Source organism: Thamnophis sirtalis, unplaced genomic scaffold (assembly GCF_051295495.1).
Source record: "Thamnophis sirtalis isolate CommonGarterSnake01/CBP01778 unplaced genomic scaffold, rThaSir2_p1.2 scaffold_4, whole genome shotgun sequence".
NCBI lineage: Eukaryota > Metazoa > Chordata > Lepidosauria > Squamata > Natricidae > Thamnophis > Thamnophis sirtalis.
Window position 1 is genome coordinate 116,347,486 of NW_028261384.1, and position 16,335 is coordinate 116,363,820.

The 16,335-nt window shown below is 45.4% G+C and overlaps 1 protein-coding gene and 3 non-coding genes across 4 annotated transcripts; all 4 read left to right on the forward strand.

The window, feature by feature from the left end:
• The first annotated feature begins 2,317 nt into the window (after positions 1-2,317).
• On the forward strand, positions 2,318-9,934 carry RPL13A (ribosomal protein L13a). Its single transcript, XM_014053289.2, has 8 exons — positions 2,318-2,457; positions 3,763-3,835; positions 4,689-4,754; positions 7,233-7,334; positions 7,787-7,872; positions 8,079-8,138; positions 9,168-9,290; positions 9,805-9,934. The coding sequence occupies exons 1-8, from the start codon at positions 2,443-2,445 to the stop codon at positions 9,889-9,891; spliced, it is 612 nt and encodes a 203-aa protein (XP_013908764.2). The 5' UTR covers positions 2,318-2,442; the 3' UTR covers positions 9,892-9,934.
• LOC148046304 (small nucleolar RNA Z195/SNORD33/SNORD32 family) lies at positions 5,545-5,628 on the forward strand. Its single transcript, XR_015696550.1, has one exon. It is a non-coding gene; the product is annotated as a small nucleolar RNA Z195/SNORD33/SNORD32 family (small nucleolar RNA).
• LOC148046305 (small nucleolar RNA SNORD34) lies at positions 7,926-8,005 on the forward strand. Its single transcript, XR_015696542.1, has one exon. It is a non-coding gene; the product is annotated as a small nucleolar RNA SNORD34 (small nucleolar RNA).
• LOC148046306 (small nucleolar RNA Z195/SNORD33/SNORD32 family) lies at positions 8,767-8,849 on the forward strand. The gene has a single exon (XR_015696552.1). It is a non-coding gene; the product is annotated as a small nucleolar RNA Z195/SNORD33/SNORD32 family (small nucleolar RNA).
• Positions 9,935-16,335: the final 6,401 nt, after the last annotated feature.

Consider the following 16,335-nt stretch of genomic DNA (forward strand, 5'->3'; position numbering starts at 1 on the left):
GGGGTGGCCATCCTGAGCCTGGCACCTATCTCAGGTTGGAGCCGGATACATCATTGCCAGGGTTCACTCAGCAGACACATATGAGGGTTCCTTGTTACAGCTAGCACTTTCGCTCTAACTTACATCTTTGATCTGTGTTGCTAGGTGCCCAATTTTATTCCCTATAGCACCAGGGGGGGGACAGTAGCAAATGGGGAGAACAAAGGAATACCCAAGCATGAGATAAGATTGATGGGGAGGCATCTATCCTTCACAGGACTATGCAAAACTGAATCAGGAGGCCAGAATTGGGGACCAAGCTGATGCCTCTAAAAGTATTAAAAGGATACCATACCTTCCCTAAGGTGTGGCCTTCCTTACATGTCTCTTTTGTATATGTTTGGAATCGTTAACCCAGCTCTTTGCTTTGATCAAATTAAATGCTGATTCTTTCTCAAGCCTTTACTGAAGTTTTTCTTTTGGCTCATTATTGGTTTAAGCGCATTGCCGAACCCAGAAGTGCAATTCAGATGGTTCTGACAGGTTCTGGAGAACTGGTAGCGGAAATTTTGAGTAGTTCAGAAAACCTGCAAATACCACCTGACTGGTCCCAGAGTGGGTTGGGAATGGAGATTTTGCAATATCCTTCCCCTGGAGTGGGGTGGGAATGGAGATTTTGCAATATCCTTCCCCCGGAGTGGGGGGGAATTGGAGATTTTGCAATATCCTTCCCCTAGAGTGTGGAGGGAATGGGGATTTTGCAGTATCCTTCCCCCGGAGTGGGGTGGGAATGGAGATTTTGCAGTATCCTTCCCCTGGAGTTGGGGGGGGGGGAATTGGAGATTTTGCAATATTCTTCCCCTAGAGCAGTGTTTCTCAACCTTGGCAACTTGAAGATGTCTGGACTTCAACTCCCAGAATTCCCCAGCCAGCATTCGGTGGTTGGGGAATTCTGGGAGTTGAAGTCCGGACATCTTCAAGTTGCCAAGGTTGAGAAACACTGCCCTAGAGTGTGGAGGGAATGGGGATTTTGCAATATCCTTCCCCTAGAGTGAGGAAGGAATGGGGATTTTATAATATCCATCCCCTGGAGTGGGGAGGAAATGGGGATTTTGTAATATCCATCCCCTGGAGTGGGGAGGGAATAGAGATTTTGCAGTATCCTTCCCCTGCCATGCCCACCAAGCCATGTCCACAGAACCAGTAGTTTAAAAAAAATTGAATTTCACCTCTGGCCAAACCTTATTACTAGGGAATCAAGAAGGTTCTGAAAGGCCAAGGTCTCAGCTGATGGCTTCTGCTCAAACTTCCAACCAAAAGAGAGACTTAAGCAGGGAGCAAGAGATAGTTATCCAGCCCATCTTCTTCCTCCTCCAATAAGGATTCACCCAAGAAAGTTATCTTAGTCTCTTGACTTCCTTCTAAGGAAAACGAGGGCTTCCAGTGATATGGGTTACAAGAAGTTACACTGACAGACAAAAAATACAAGTGAACACAACAAAAGAATTATGGAAAAGGCGAGAAGCAATTAAAGCACTCCATCCATGATTGGACCATAGTCTCAAAGGTGCTTTTTCAAGTGGCAACTGGACTTTCTTGTTTTTTTCTTTGAAGACATTTCGCTTCTCATCCAAGAAGCTTCTTCAGCTCTGAGGGGATGGTGGGGAATGGAAGGATTTATACTCCTTGCAGACAGCTGGTCGTTTGCATTCTTTTAGAGACTCCTTGAGGTCACTTGGAGGTTTGTCTGTAACATTAGACAACCTGAGAAAGAGAAAGCGAAAGGTCTTCAAGGAAGAACAAAGAAACTGCAGTTGCCTCTTGAAAAAGCACCTTTGGGACAACCATGTCCTGGATGACTGAGAACCCCCATAGAGATTGGATGAGTCGGACTCAAATTAACCTGGGTTGCAAGCATTTTGCTTGATTTCCATTCCTTAGCTTGCTTACATCAGCGGATAGTCAGTTGAAGAGATATGAAACATTTGCATTAGGTCCCAAACTATGTAGGTCGGCTTGAACTTCCAAAAGAAAAGAGGAATATAAATATAACAAATAATTGAAAGACTTTCCCCAACATGGCAGCTCCGCATACTACCTCCGCCCTGAGTTCGATCCCTCTTCCGGTCAGTCCTTTGCCGCCCGAAGAGACTCGCTTACTACTTCCTGCCAAGTTTTGAACTTAAATCTCCCAACGGAACTTCAACTACGTATGAAAGACGATGTTCACCAGAAAGAAGAGAAGAATAAAATTACAGAGCGGCACCGCTTGCAAACCCTTGACGGAAGTAGGCTGCTGCCTTCACCGGTAGTACCAGCTTAGCACCTCTGTGATTTTTCCATTTGGGCGTCAACGTCATATCCGCCCCTGTGGTTCTTAACTTTCTTAAAGTAGCCGGAAAAGGCAACCCCGTGCATGCGCAGGGGCGGAGTCTTTTCTCCTGTGGCCGCTGAAGAGTCGCCATGACGGAGCCAAAGGTGCGCGGCTGTGGAGCTCCTTTTTTCTGTTTTATTTGCAGGGTGTGCGGGGCAAAGGGGCTGGCGGCAGGGCTTGAACGGCGTCCCTTCTCATCTGCCGGATTTCACGGCGGTTGTCGGGGTAGAAGGGAGAGGGATGACGTGGAGATGATCTGGGCCTGGAGTGGGAGAAGGAACGGATGGGAGCGCGCGTGGCTGTGGGTGAATTAGACTCCCGCGCCGCAGCCTTTCTTTCCTTCATGGCAGACTGTACCCCCCCCCCCAATCGGGTTTCGCCTGATTTGGTATTTAAAGGAGGCTAAACGTTAGCTAATGGCCGGCGTAGACACGTGTCGTTTCCTTCTGAAGGCGGCAAGAGAAGCTTGGGTTAATGGTGCACTTAATAGGGCATCAGCCAGGCGGCAAGATTTCTCCACACCGGCCTAAGACTTGGTTCCTTAAAAGGGCCATCGCCATCCAGCAGCACAGCCAAATCCTTGGGGAGCCGATGTGTGTGGGGGGGGGGATAATACGATGGAAAGAGATTAGAAACGGGGAAGCGGCTTTCTGGTTTCAGAAGGATAATTTTTGGTTTCCACGAACTGGGTGTGAAGCAAGAACAAAGATGAAATCCAGAGGTGCTGTGAGGAGGAGATTTAGTTCTCCAGAACAAAAGGCTCTGACCTCATGGTATGCTGGTCGGCACATCCGAAGGCTGCTAAAAGGAATTGGGAGGGGGGGGCAGATCAGAGGCACAATTATTCCTGCCCTCCCTGGTTTTTTTCAATTGAAGCTTAAAATTGTATGCCTGCTGAGTGTGTCCCACCTGCTGAATACCAGTAAACTTTTGTTATGCATAGCTGTAGCTTTATTTTCTACTAAGTGAATGATTGTACGCACCTGAGTCTATTACAAAATTGCTCACTTGTGATAGCTAGGTAGAAAGGTAACATGAATGAGAAAGAAAGGTGAATGCAGAATAGAGAGAAAACTGCAAAAAAGAAAATAACAGAGACTTAATTTTGTTAAAAATGCTGTATACCTTTGGAAAAGTTGAGCCAAATTCCCGTGCTGTGAAGCAGGGGAATAATGCTTGCTGGATAGTGTTAGCCTTACTAAGTAGAATCCATGATACTTTTTTAATTGGGGAAACACTATTTTTTCATTCCCATCATGTCTAGAACTATGCAATGCTTTTTCTCCCCGCATTTTCATAATTGCTAGATTATTTAAATCATTGTGGTTTGAGAAGAGCATTTATTTAGATCCTAGAGATATTCCTTCATATATGTCAATACACATCATTTAAAAGCTTCTCTTTTCCAGGTATTGGTGATCGATGGACGTGGCCATTTGTTGGGTCGCCTTGCAGCCATTGTCGCTAAGCAAGTGTTGCTGGGTAAGGTTTTGTCTGTGTGGGGGAAAATTGTGTGCTAATGTATGGAGGATGTATTGTACCTTGCCGAGGATGAGGCAAGGCAAGGACTTTACTAACAATATATGGAGATGCTTCTTCATATTTAAATCTTGAAAATATTGAAGCAAATTCAAAGATTATTTGTAAAAAAATTTGAGAATAATTTAAAGGAAAATATTTTTAAATAATTTTGGTATTTTGACAGAACTCTCCATCTAAAAATGTTCATACTCTTTTGCCTAGTCCAGATGTGTAGGATTCTACTTCCTTAAAGTCTTTGGTCTTAAAATAGGCTGCATTTTAAAGCATATTATAATTTTTCTATTAATTTAGATTTTTAGTTTGACAGGTCCCTGGCTAATCATTATGTGTGCAGTTTTCTGTAGGACCAGGTAGTTTTACTGGAACTTAAAAGTATTCTTAAAGTCAAGGTCAGTTCCTGGGAACTTTGTGGAGTTGTCCATACATTTTCTTGAAGCTGTATGCAGAAATTTGTCCTTGTTTTCTTCCAGGGTGCTCTTTCAGTTTTCCAATTTGCCCTTCACTTGGGATTTTATGGTGGTGTCTGTTATGCAAAGTACTGTCCTGTTCAACCCAATTCTGTGTTTAAATTCACTCAAGCTTAGCTAGGTTTTCCCCACCATTCTTACATGAACTACCGTAATTTATTCATCTGTGCATTGAAAAGAACAACAAAAATGTGATATGGTAGACTTCTGAGGATACAAGCTTACAGTTTGTAACAGATATTAGACATCACTCATTGAAACTCTTATGTCCAATCTGTATTCCATTTCAGAGGACATATTCTAACCTTACTTCCCTTTTCCTTCAGGGCGCAAAGTTGTGGTTGTGCGATGTGAAGGGATTAACATATCGGGCAACTTCTACCGCAACAAATGTAAGTAAAACCGAGGCTTCCAAACCTGTCAAAAATAATTTGGGGAAGACAATTTTTCCAAGGTAACTTTAGCAATTAGGTCCAGTTCTAATGTTAAAGTATGTGTTTCTTTAAAACAGTGACCCAGGATCTAGAATAATCATGTTTTCCTTAAAGCTAGTTCTGCTTTGGCATAAAAGTGGCAAGACTCTACAATCTTGAAATGTAGCAGTAGCAGTTTCAAAGGCTTGCAGTAAATATTTAAAGTCCCTCCGCCACCAAGGGAGAAAGAGCATCAGCAAAGGGAATGAATAAGCTTGGAAAGTACAGATTGTTATTGGTCATTTTTCTTCCAGAAAATGCAGTATAATTATAGTGTCAACTAATGGAGACTGCCTCCCTCCTTTTCTTCCTTGCATTTTAATTAATACTTGGCAACACAGCTAGGGGGCAACATGCTTTTCCAACCTCTCTTTGGGAGCTTTGACTGACATGTTAGTTTGGCATGTGTATATTGCATCAAGATTTGGATGGTTTTAAATAACAATTTCCCTATTGTGCACAAAAGAAAAGACTAGAGAAGAACGGATGGCACAAAGTAAGAATGTGGTGCAATAAATACTAAAAATGGTGTTTATGACCATTTGAATGAATGTTGTGTTTTTACCGCTAATTATTTTTACTCACATTTTCTTTTTGTGTTTTGTCCTGCACTCCCCTCCCCTATTATTGTAAGCCGCCCTGAGTCCCCTCAGGGAAAAGGGCGGCCTATAAATGTTTAATAAAACTTAAAAAAAAAACCTTATGAGAAGTGGTCTGTGATGATGTCTTACCACCTTTAATTCGAGTGTCATGGCCATGAGACAACTCTACATGCACTACCATCTGAGACCACCAGCCTATTCTTACAGCTGCCTTTGCTCTGTAATCATCCGTATGAAAGGCCTAGGCCCTGAAGGAGTTTGAGAACTGCTGGCAGAACTTCCTTTATTTTTTCTATGTTGAATTTAAGGCACTGGGACACCCAGTTGTTTGGGATGAGGAGTACAGTGCAGGGAAAAATTATTCATTTATTCCATTCATATAAACAATCTCAACAGGGGCCTAGTGAAAGACCCATGTTTTAAAAAGGCTTTCCTAGATGGCAGGCTTGATCCATGCAGATTTTAGGGGAAGAGGGATTCGAACACTTCAGCCCAGGTACAGCAACAGAAGAGTTATATTTTTAAGGCCCCATAAAATGATGTAATTTTTACAAGGGGACTGGGAGCATTCGCACTGTACTAGAGCTGAGAAGATGAACAGATATAATTGGAGGACTGTCCCACAGGCAACTGTGCCAGGGAAGACTTTTTCATTGTTGAACAATAAATTGTACCTGGAGGCCAACTGGCAATTAGTGCAGCAAAGGAGGTATCTGGATGTACCCATTACCATATTAATACATTTAATAATAAAGAATCTTAAGGTTAAAGCCGAGGTTTCAAAGTTCATACATCTATCATTTACACATGAACCTGACAGGTTTCTTATGCCTGGGAAGTTCCTGTATTCTGAAGGTAGCTCTTCATAATCGTAGTAGATAATTTTGTTTGTCAGTATGGAAATTTGATTCTTCCATTTAAGAACTACTGTATTTTTCGGAGTATAAGACACTTTTTTTCCTCAAAAAAAAAAGGTTGAAAATCTGGGTGCGTCTTACACATCGAATACACCATTTTTGCCTCCTGAAGCCCCGCCCTCTTCACCAAAATGACTATTCATAGCCTTATGAAGGCTTTCAGATAATTTCTGGGAGCTGGGGATGGCAGAAATGAGCAAAAAATGGGCCGATTTTTGCCCCCAGCAGCACTCTATAAGCCTCCATAAGGCTATGCATGCAATTTTTTTGATAAGAAAAACATGCCGTTTCCCCCATCCCTCCAGGAGCACTCTGCAAGCCCCCCCCCCCCCCCCGGCTATTCATGTCTTATTTGAAAAAAGGGGGCGGTTTTTCGGAGGTTTGCAGAGTGCAACCCCCCCCCCCTTTTTGGAAAGCTCTTTAGCTGATGAGAATTACATTGATCAAGTGCTGTGCCAGCAGAAACAAAGTCTTAAGGTTTGTCAGCGATTTCCTTCTCCAGCACATGGATAAATACACCTGGAAACATCTACCTACCTACCTACACTCTCTCCCAACCTACCTATTGTATTTCTCTCTCTTTCTCTCTCTATCCCTCTACCTACCTACACACTCTCCATCCCTCTCTACCTACTTTATTTCTCTATCCCTTTATCTACCTACCTAACTACTCTCTCTACCTACTTACTGTATTTCTTTTTCTTTCTATCCCTCTATCTACATACCTACTTTAAAAAAAATTACCTCTTCAAAATCTTGGTGCATCTTATACTTCGAACAATACGGTAAGTACATGAATGAGCTGTGTCATCTATGAGGTTCAGCTCACACTGATCTTTCTGGTCTGGTGTAAGCCCTTTGTTTTTCTATTCTTCCAGTGAAATACCTTGCTTTCCTCCGCAAGCGTATGAACACCAACCCATCCCGTGGCCCATATCACTTCCGTGCTCCCAGTCGAATCTTCTGGAGAACAGTTCGAGGTGAGTGTTATTTTCACCCTGAAAACAAGTGATCCCCTAAAAAGATTAAATTAGTTTTTCAAAATACCTGTGCACATTTGAAGAATATGTGATTTGGTACTTAATGGGAGTCCACATATGCATTTTTGTGCGTGTGTTTTGAACAAAGTTAGCATTCCTTTACCTGTTCTTTCCACACTATAATCAATGCCCCTGTGGTCTAGTAGTTACAACAGTTGTAGTTCAAAGCACTTGAAGTGTCCAGACTAGTGAAGACTTAAATTTGGGATGGAGTAAAGTAGTTCTAATCCAAGTTACTTTTGCTTATGTTTGCTCAGTAATCACATTTATTCCTACTTCATTCTGCTCAGCATTGCAGGTTATTTGATTAATTAAGAGGAAGCTGTTTACATTTGCTTAAACATATACTAACCATGTACGCTTTTCCCATTTTTTTCCCTTTACTCCACTAGGAATGCTCCCTCACAAAACCAAACGTGGTCAGGCTGCCTTAGAGAGACTGAAGGTTTTTGATGGCATCCCTCCACCTTATGATAAGGTAACTTCCTTCCTGATGTGCAAGAGAAATTATCTTGACTCCTTGGCTTCCTGTTCTGTCAGTGATGTTCTTCTTTTTTACCTACATTGTTTGACTTGAGATGTGAGAAAATAACCGTAAGACTGAGGCAGATCTGGGCATCCCTAGCGTTGCTCAGAGCTGCTTTCGTTGTGCAGGTATTGCTAATGTCATATTTTATCCTGCAGCGCAAGAGGATGGTCGTCCCAGCTGCTCTGAAAGTGGTTCGTCTCAAACCCACACGCAAGGTAATGTTTGTTATTTTAAAGAATTAACAGTAGGGATTTAGTATATTATTTCTTTACCTGACAATCTATTGGCATTAAATTCTAAATTAAGGAAGACTCTTAGCTTCCTATGTTAACTCAGCAAATATGTTTTCAGAAGCTCCTTTTCTCTGGTTAAAGGTATTGAGATAAGAAAAGGTGATCTGAGGCCTTGGAAACCCATCGTTGCTTAGATGGTATCAAGCAAGAAAATTGGTGTTATTGGATGTCCATCCAAATCAGTTTTCAGCCTAAAAATGTAGCAACAGCATTTATATACCACTTTCATAATGCTTTACTGTCCTCTAAGCGGTTTACAGAGTCAGCATATTGCCCCCAACAATTTAGATCCTCATTTTACCGACCTGGGAAGGCTGAGTCAACCTTGAGTCAGTCAGGATCGAACTACTGGCTAGGGGCAGAGTCGTCCTGCAATAGTTCATTCTGATCACTGCAACACCACAGCTCTTAGAATAGTAGGGGCTCTTATCATGGTATTTTCTCCCACAGCATCACTGTTAGATTGGTGCTGATTGGGAATCTTGGCCTTACTTACTAGCTAGCTGAGGGATAGTATATCTACTACATTTGTTAAGGATACTGATTTAAGTAGGTCTGTGATGATGACATTCCACCATAGTTCGAGTTTCAAGACCATGAGACAACGTTTCATGCACTACCATCTGAGACCTGCCTTTTGTAAATACACTCCATGAGATTTGGCTTTCTGGGTTAGCAAGTCTGGCTGATGGAAAACAAGAATTCTGATTCTGCTGAGGTAGCCATGCTAGTTGGAGATCCAATCCATTGAGATCCAGCACAACCTCAAGACAGGTTGAGAAAGTCTGTGCCAAAGGAATAACAGGACTATGCTAAAGGCTGAGTTATCTGGTTTGGGTGGGTACGGAGCACTAGGAATATCTGGGGAAATGAAATTTAGCAGGAATAGAAGGTGTGAAATTTGATACTGGGACTAGTTATAAAATGCTGCTTTTTTTTTCCTCCACGCAGTTTGCTTATTTGGGCCGCCTTGCCCATGAGGTTGGCTGGAAGTACCAGGCCATCACAGCCACTTTGGAAGAGAAGCGCAAAGAGAAGGCCAAGGTTCATTATACCAAGAAGAAACAGCTTATGGTGAGTTAAAGGGTGTTCTAGGCCAGCCACGGCATGCCAGACACTGGGCTACACAAACAAGTGAAGCCCCATCTGCAGGATGGAGGCAGCACACAAAACCACGCCCCCTCCTGTCCATGGCGAAATATCTCTCCACAGAACGGTCCCTGGTGCCCCAAAGGTTGTGCGGTTCTGATCTAGAGTAGCCTTAGCAGAGAGACGGCTTTCTCTTTTCCCTGCTCCAAATCTTCCATATCAAAGGCTGTGCGGAGAAATGCTTACACTTGGGAGCCCCAGAGCATGTAAATTAAAAATGAAGGGGAAGAGCAATAACTTTAGACTTTTTTTACCAAGGGAAAGTACTAAAGGAGTAAATTATAAAGGGAATCTGAATTATTCTGTGACTGATTTCCCTGACAGTTTGCCTAAGCATGTTGTGTAATTTCCCAGCATTGGATTTCTACCATTTAGCGTTTACCTGCCTGCTAATACCATGTTGCTGTTCTGAATCCTTCTTTTTCTTTCTCCTTTTCAGAAACTTCGAAAGCAAGCAGAGAAAAATGTTGAGGGAAAGATTTCTAAATACACAGATGTCCTGAAGAATTATGGTATCTTGATTTAAACGGGCTAGGGTTCAGTTCACAATAAATAATACCATTTACAAACTTGTGGTGTTATGTTTTAACGTTTATTCTTCTTCAAAGGAGTATTTCAAGTACTTTAACATTGGCTCCAGTTGATGGGAATGAATATAGGTAGACTTTGACCTTCTGATCACAGTTGAGCCCAAAATTTCAGTGGCAAAGTGAAACATTTGCCAAGTGAGTTTTGGTCCATTTACAACTTTCCTTGTCATAGTTGTTAAGTGAATCATTGCAGATGTTAAGTTAGTTACAGAAGTGAATCTGGCTTCCCCGTTGACTTCGCTTGTCAGAAGGTCTCAAAGAGGGATTACATGACCGTAGGACATGGCAACTGTCATAAATAAGAGTCAATTGCCAGGTGTCTGAATTTTGATCACATGACCATGGGGATAATGCGATGGTTGTAAGTGGAAAATGGTCATAAGTGACTTTTTTCAGTGCTAGTGTAACTTTGAATGGTCCTTGCTGAAGACTACCTGTTTTTGATTTTCTGAGAGCTAGATTCTTTAGATTTATTTTCAAGGAGGCAGACAGTATTGGTGTCTCTTCTCTAACCCAGTAATTTTCAAAGTGTGGGACCTCAGCAACTTAGAGTAAAATTAAAATTCTTTTGAAAAGTACGACATTAAATGCCGATAATGCCTTCATTTTGTGGGCACAGGAGCTGCATATCTGAACCACAGAAGCCAGGCTCCAAATAGGTTTTTCTAGATGACTCCATTCAAACTGCTGCCGCCAGCAATATTATCTGGCGGCAGCAGTTAGTTATCAATTTAAAATAGCTCAATAGGAGCTTCATCTGGTTTTCCTTTTCACCAAATGCGCTGAGGTACTATACCAGGGGTGTCAAACCAATTTCATTGAAGGCCGCATCAGGATTGGGTTTGACCTTGGAGGCCAGGGATGGGCATGGCTATGGTGGGCGTGACATGGGACTGCACCTATGATTTTATAAACTTACAAAAATAGGAAACGGTACATTTCTGTGATTTTTTTTTAAAATAATTAACTTGATCTTGAGACTCACTCTAGAAAGACTAGAACAATAAATTATTGATATAGGCCAGTGATGGCTAGCCTTTTTTTCCTCTGGTGCCAAAATCACACATGCGCTGTCGCGCACGATTCATGCCCATTCCCATAATGCAAGGCTCCTACGCACCCCCCCCCCTGCACATCTGCGTGTGACCACCCACCCCCTGCGCTCCTCACCCCACACATGTGCACTGATTTCCCCCCTCACCCTGTAGATGCACACAGCATCCCTCCTTTTTGGCCTCACATCCCAAAACAGCTCTAGGGGGGAAAAGTCTCCCATCTAAAACAGTACTGAGAGCGGGGCGGGGGGGAATTCTCTCTTTTCCTCCTTCCTCAGTGATCTTTTGTGAAGAGAGGCTTCTCAAGTCTGGTCTTTTCCAAAGGGAGGCTTCTCAAAACGTGAAGAACTGGGTTTTTGAAGAAGGGGGGGAACTGCAGAGGAAAAGGAGGAGGAAGGAAAGGGGGGGAGAAATGCGGGATAAAGAGAGAGGGACAGAGAAAGTGACACACAAAGGGTGGAAGTTGAGAGACACACCCTCTAAATACTGACCCCCTCTACTTTTTGGGGGAAAGGTGATCCCAGGAGGGGAAAGGAGAGGAGGGTCCTTGGTGAAGCTTTACCCCCTAGCACTTCTAGAAGAGGCTGGTTTATGGGGACATTGCATTGGTAGCTGGGAAAAGAAAAACCTGAAAAACTGGAGGGGAAACGGGTAAAATACTGGAGGGGCGCAAGTGATCTGGATTCCCGATCCGTTTAGGCTGGGGATGTACCAATAAAAGAGAATATTTGTAGCTCAGGGTTGAAATGAGGGGTCCTTTGTTGTTTTCTTGTAGACGTTTCATTATCCAACTAGGTAACTTAATCAGGACTAAAAGGAGGCGGGGGAGGGGGGACTGTGGTGTTCTTGGTGCTCCCTGAGCTTGGTTATTTCTTGCAGACATGTCAATATTCAAACTATAATATCGTGACTTGTTTCGGTAATGAAGCTGGGATGTTTTAGACTTAGAATAACTTATTGTCACTTTGCATGTAGCATTAAAATGAACTTTCGTTGCATACACAGCTCTCAAAGGTTCTCTCCCTCCAATATACACGACATAAACACGACCAAAATGAATAAACACAAAATTATGCATACACCCACATAAATTATATGGAAGGAAGGAAGATGGAGGAGAAGGGGAGGGAAGGAAGAGGAATAGAAAGAAAGACAGGGAGACAGAAAGAAGGAGGAAGAGAAAGAAAAGGAAGGAAGGAAAGATGGGGGAAGGGGAGGAAGAAAGGAATAAAAAGAAAGATGGGCAGACAGAAAGGAGGAAGAGAAAGAAAAGGAAGGAAGATGCAGGAGAAGGGGAGGGAAGAGGAATAAAAAGAAAGACGGAGACAGAAATGAGGAAGAGAAAGAAAAGGAAGGAAGGAAAGATGGGGGAAGGGAAGGAAGAGGAATAAAAAGAAAGATAGGCAGACAGAAAGAAGGAGGAAGGGAAAGAAAAGGAAGGAAGGAAAGATGGCAGCAAGGAAGGAAAAAGAAAGAAACGGAAAGAAAAGAAAAGCGAAGGAAGGAAAGGAAAGGGAGAAAGGGAAAGAAAAGAAGGATGATTAAGACAGTGTTTTTCAACCACTGTGCCGCGGCACACTAGTGTGCCGTGACATAGTGTAAGGTGTGCCGTGGGAAAAACACTTTATATATAGTCAATATAGGCACAGAGTTAAATTTTTTTAACATTTTCTAATGGTGGTGTGCCTCGTGATTTTTTTCATGAAAAAAGTGTGCCTTTGCACAAAAAAGGTTGAAAAACACTGCCCTATTCCCCCCATCCCAGTTAAGCCAGCTTGGTTTGGGACCCAGCCTTTCTGACTTCATTTGGGATCTTCTAACAGGATCTTCCTTTACTCTCATCGCCCTCTTTGCTGGCACTCTCAAAACTTCTTGTTGAACGGGCGATTGGGGGTGGAAGACACAGCAACCTAAGGACCTCCACCCCAAAGCCAGGAAAAACAGGAGCAAAGAGCCATGCACTTTCAAGGTTCAAGGTTCATTTTATTTATATGCTGCCCTATTCCCAGCGGGACTCAGGGCGGCGCACAAACCCAAGGGAGGGGAAGGGAAACAAAGAACTACAACAAAAAAGTACAAGGGAATTTAAAACAACCAACAGCCACACGATTCGAGAGGGGAAGGGAACTCATCGACCCCAGGCCTGCCGACACAGCCAGGTTTTAACAGCTTTTCGGAAGGCCTGGAGAGAGGTGAGGGTCCGAATCTGCGGGGAGCTCGTTCCAAAGGGCCGGAGCCGCCACGAGAAGGCCCTCCCCCAGGTAGTAGCCAGATGACATTGGCCAGTAGACGGAACCCGGAGGAGGCCTAATCTGTGTGATCTAATGGGTCTTTGGGAGGTAATGGGCAGCAGGCGGTCTCTCAAGTACCCAGGTCCAATACCATGAAGGGCTTTATAAGTGACGACTAGCACCTTGAAGCGTATCCGGAGACCAATCGGTAACCAGTGCAGCTCGCGGAGGATAGGTGTAACATGGGTGTACCAAGGTGCACCCACAATCGCTCGCGCGGCTGCATTCTGGACGAGCTGCAGTCTCCGAATGCTCTTCAAGGGCTGCCCCATGTAGAGCACACTGCAGTAGTCCAGTCTTGAGGTCACAAGGGAATGAGTGACTGTTGCGAGTGCCTCCCGGCTCAGGTAGGGATGCAATTGGTGCACCAGGCGAACCTGGGCAAATGCCCCCCTGGTCACAGCCAACAAATGATGTTCTAAGGTCAGCTGTGGGTCCAAGAGGACTCCCAAATTGTGAACCCTGTCTGAGGGGCGTAAGATTGCACCCCCCAGCCTGAGTGATGGAATACTAGCCAAATTTTTGGGAGGGAAACACAACAGCCACTCGGTCTTGTCTGGATTGAGCGCAAGCTTGTTGACCCCCATCCAGACCCTGACAGCCTGCAGGCACTGGCACATCACATCAACCGCTTCACTGAGTTGGCACGGGGCGGACAGATACAACTGGGTATCGTCCGCATACTGATGGTATTTTATCCCGTGCCGCCAAATGATCTCGCCCAACGGCTTCATGTAGATGTTAAACAGGAGGGGGGACAGGACCGAACCCTGTGGGACCCCATATTTCAGGGGCCTAGGGGTCAACCCCTGCCCCCCGACCAACACCAACTGCGACCTGTCCGAGAGGTAGGAGCAGAACCACCGAACGACGGTGCCTCCCACCCCCACCTTTCGTAACCGTCGCAGAAGGATACCATGGTCGATGGTATCGAAGGCCGCTGAGAGGTCAAGAAGCACTAGGACGGAGGCGTGACCTCCATTCCTGGCTCTCCAGAGATCATCGGTCAGTGCGACCAAAGCAGTTTCCGTGCTGAAGCAAGGCCTGAATCCAGACTGAAAGGGATCCAGATAATCGGCTTCATCCAAGGACAGTCGGAGCTGAAAGGCCACCACTTTCTCAACAACCTTCCCAACAAAGGGAAGGTTGGAGATTGGACGGTAGTTATTCAAAATGGCTGGATCCAGAGATGGCTTCTTCAGGAGGGTCTCACCACCGCTGTCTTCAATGGCGGAGGAAAGAAGCCCTCCCGAAGGGAGGAGTTCACTATCGCCTGGATCCAGCCCTGCGTCACCTCCTTGCTGTTCGCGACCAGCCAGGAGGGGCACGGGTCCAGTGCACACATGGCGGCACTCACCGCTCCCATGGCCTTGTCCACTTCATCAGAAGTAACAAGTTGAAAGTCAGTCCAGAGATGTCATTCAAGACCCTCCCCCGGTACCCCGGCTGGCTCTGCGCAATTGGAGTCCAGGTCTATCCGAAGCCGAGCAACTTTGTCCGTGAGGAACTGGACATACTCCTCCGCTCTACCTCGTAAGGGATTATCCGCAACCCTCCCATTCAGGAGGGAGCGGGTTACCCTAAACAAGGCGGCAGGGCGCGACTCAGCGGATGCAGTCAGAGCGGCAATATAGGTGTTCTTAGCTGTCCGCGTTGCCAGAAGGTATGCTCCGATGCAAGCTTTTAATAGTGCTCAGTCTGACTCAGATTTACTGGACCTCCAGCGGCACTCTAGGCATCTCTTTTGGCGCTTCATCTCCCGGAGGTCCTCGGTAAACCAAGGAGCCCTCCTGGATCCACCGCCGCGGATTGGCCGTAAAGGCGCAATCCGGTGGAGAGCCTCAGATGCTGCTGAGTTCTAAGCAGCAACTAAAGTCTCCACCGGATTGCGGATGAGAGTATCAGGCACAACACCAAGCGCCGTCTGGAAACCCTGAGGATCCATAAGACGCCTGGGTTGGAACAACCTAGTCGGCTCCTCCTCCCTACAGGCGGGGATTGGTCTCTGAAAGTCAAGCCTCAGTAGGAAGTGGTCCGACCATGACAGGGGTAAGATCTCGCTACCCCTCAAACCAAGATCACAACTCCACTGCTCTGAAAGAAATACGAAGTCGAGCGTGTGACCCGCTGAGTGAGTCGGGCCCTGGATTACTTGAGTCAAGCCCATGGCTGTCATGGAAGCCATGAACTCCTGCGCTCCATCAGAGTGCTTGCCGAGCGAAGGCAGATTGAAGTCCCCCGGTATCATAAGTCTGGGGAACTCAACTGCCAGCTCAGCTACTGACTCGAGGAGTGAGGGGAGGGCTGTTGTCACGCTGTTGGGAGGCAGGTACGTTAACAACAAGCCCACTTGACCCGCAAGGTCCATCTTCACCAGCAAGGACTCACACCCGACAAGCTCTGGAGCAGGGATCCTACGAGGAACTAAAGACTTTCGGATAACAATGGCCACTCCCCCACCCCTTACCTGGGGTCACGGTTGATGAAGCACCTGAAAACCCTCTGGGCACATTTCAGTGAAGGGGACTCCTCCCTCCGGGCCCAGCCAGGTTTCAGTGATACATGCCAGGTCTGCCCCCTCGTCTAAAATTAGGTCCTGTGAACCACAGATCTGGCATTTAGCAACAACAACCTGAGAACAGGGTCCTGACTACTCACACCATCTAGCCTTGGAGTGGAACTAACAGGGCTGGAAGGAGGGATCCCTCTGACGTAGGGAACCCTCCTTCCCCGGTAATGGCTCACTCTGAAGTTCCCGCCATATCTGCCCCTCCCCGATATGACCCTAATGTTCCAGCCCACTCCCGCATCTATGGTCCCTCCACCCTCTACCCCGGCCACCGGATTCACCAGCAGGCCCTTCGACACACACATCCAAGGGCCAGATTAGGCCTGGGCCCCCCTGACACTTCTGCCAAAGCACTCAGTGCAGGAGGTACCCAGCTATGCTCCTGGCCCACCACACATACACACACATACAATCAGTCAATCCCCACAAACAAGTTAAAACAAGGGAGAAACAACAATATCATAA

Excerpts from the sequence above, each read along its gene's own strand:
- RPL13A (XM_014053289.2), top strand. Across the intron at positions 3,836-4,688 it reads CGCTAAGCAAGTGTTGCTGG|GGCGCAAAGTTGTGGTTGTG; the intron begins GTAAGGTTTTGT and ends CTTTTCCTTCAG. Across the intron at positions 9,291-9,804 it reads CCAAGAAGAAACAGCTTATG|AAACTTCGAAAGCAAGCAGA; the intron begins GTGAGTTAAAGG and ends TCTCCTTTTCAG.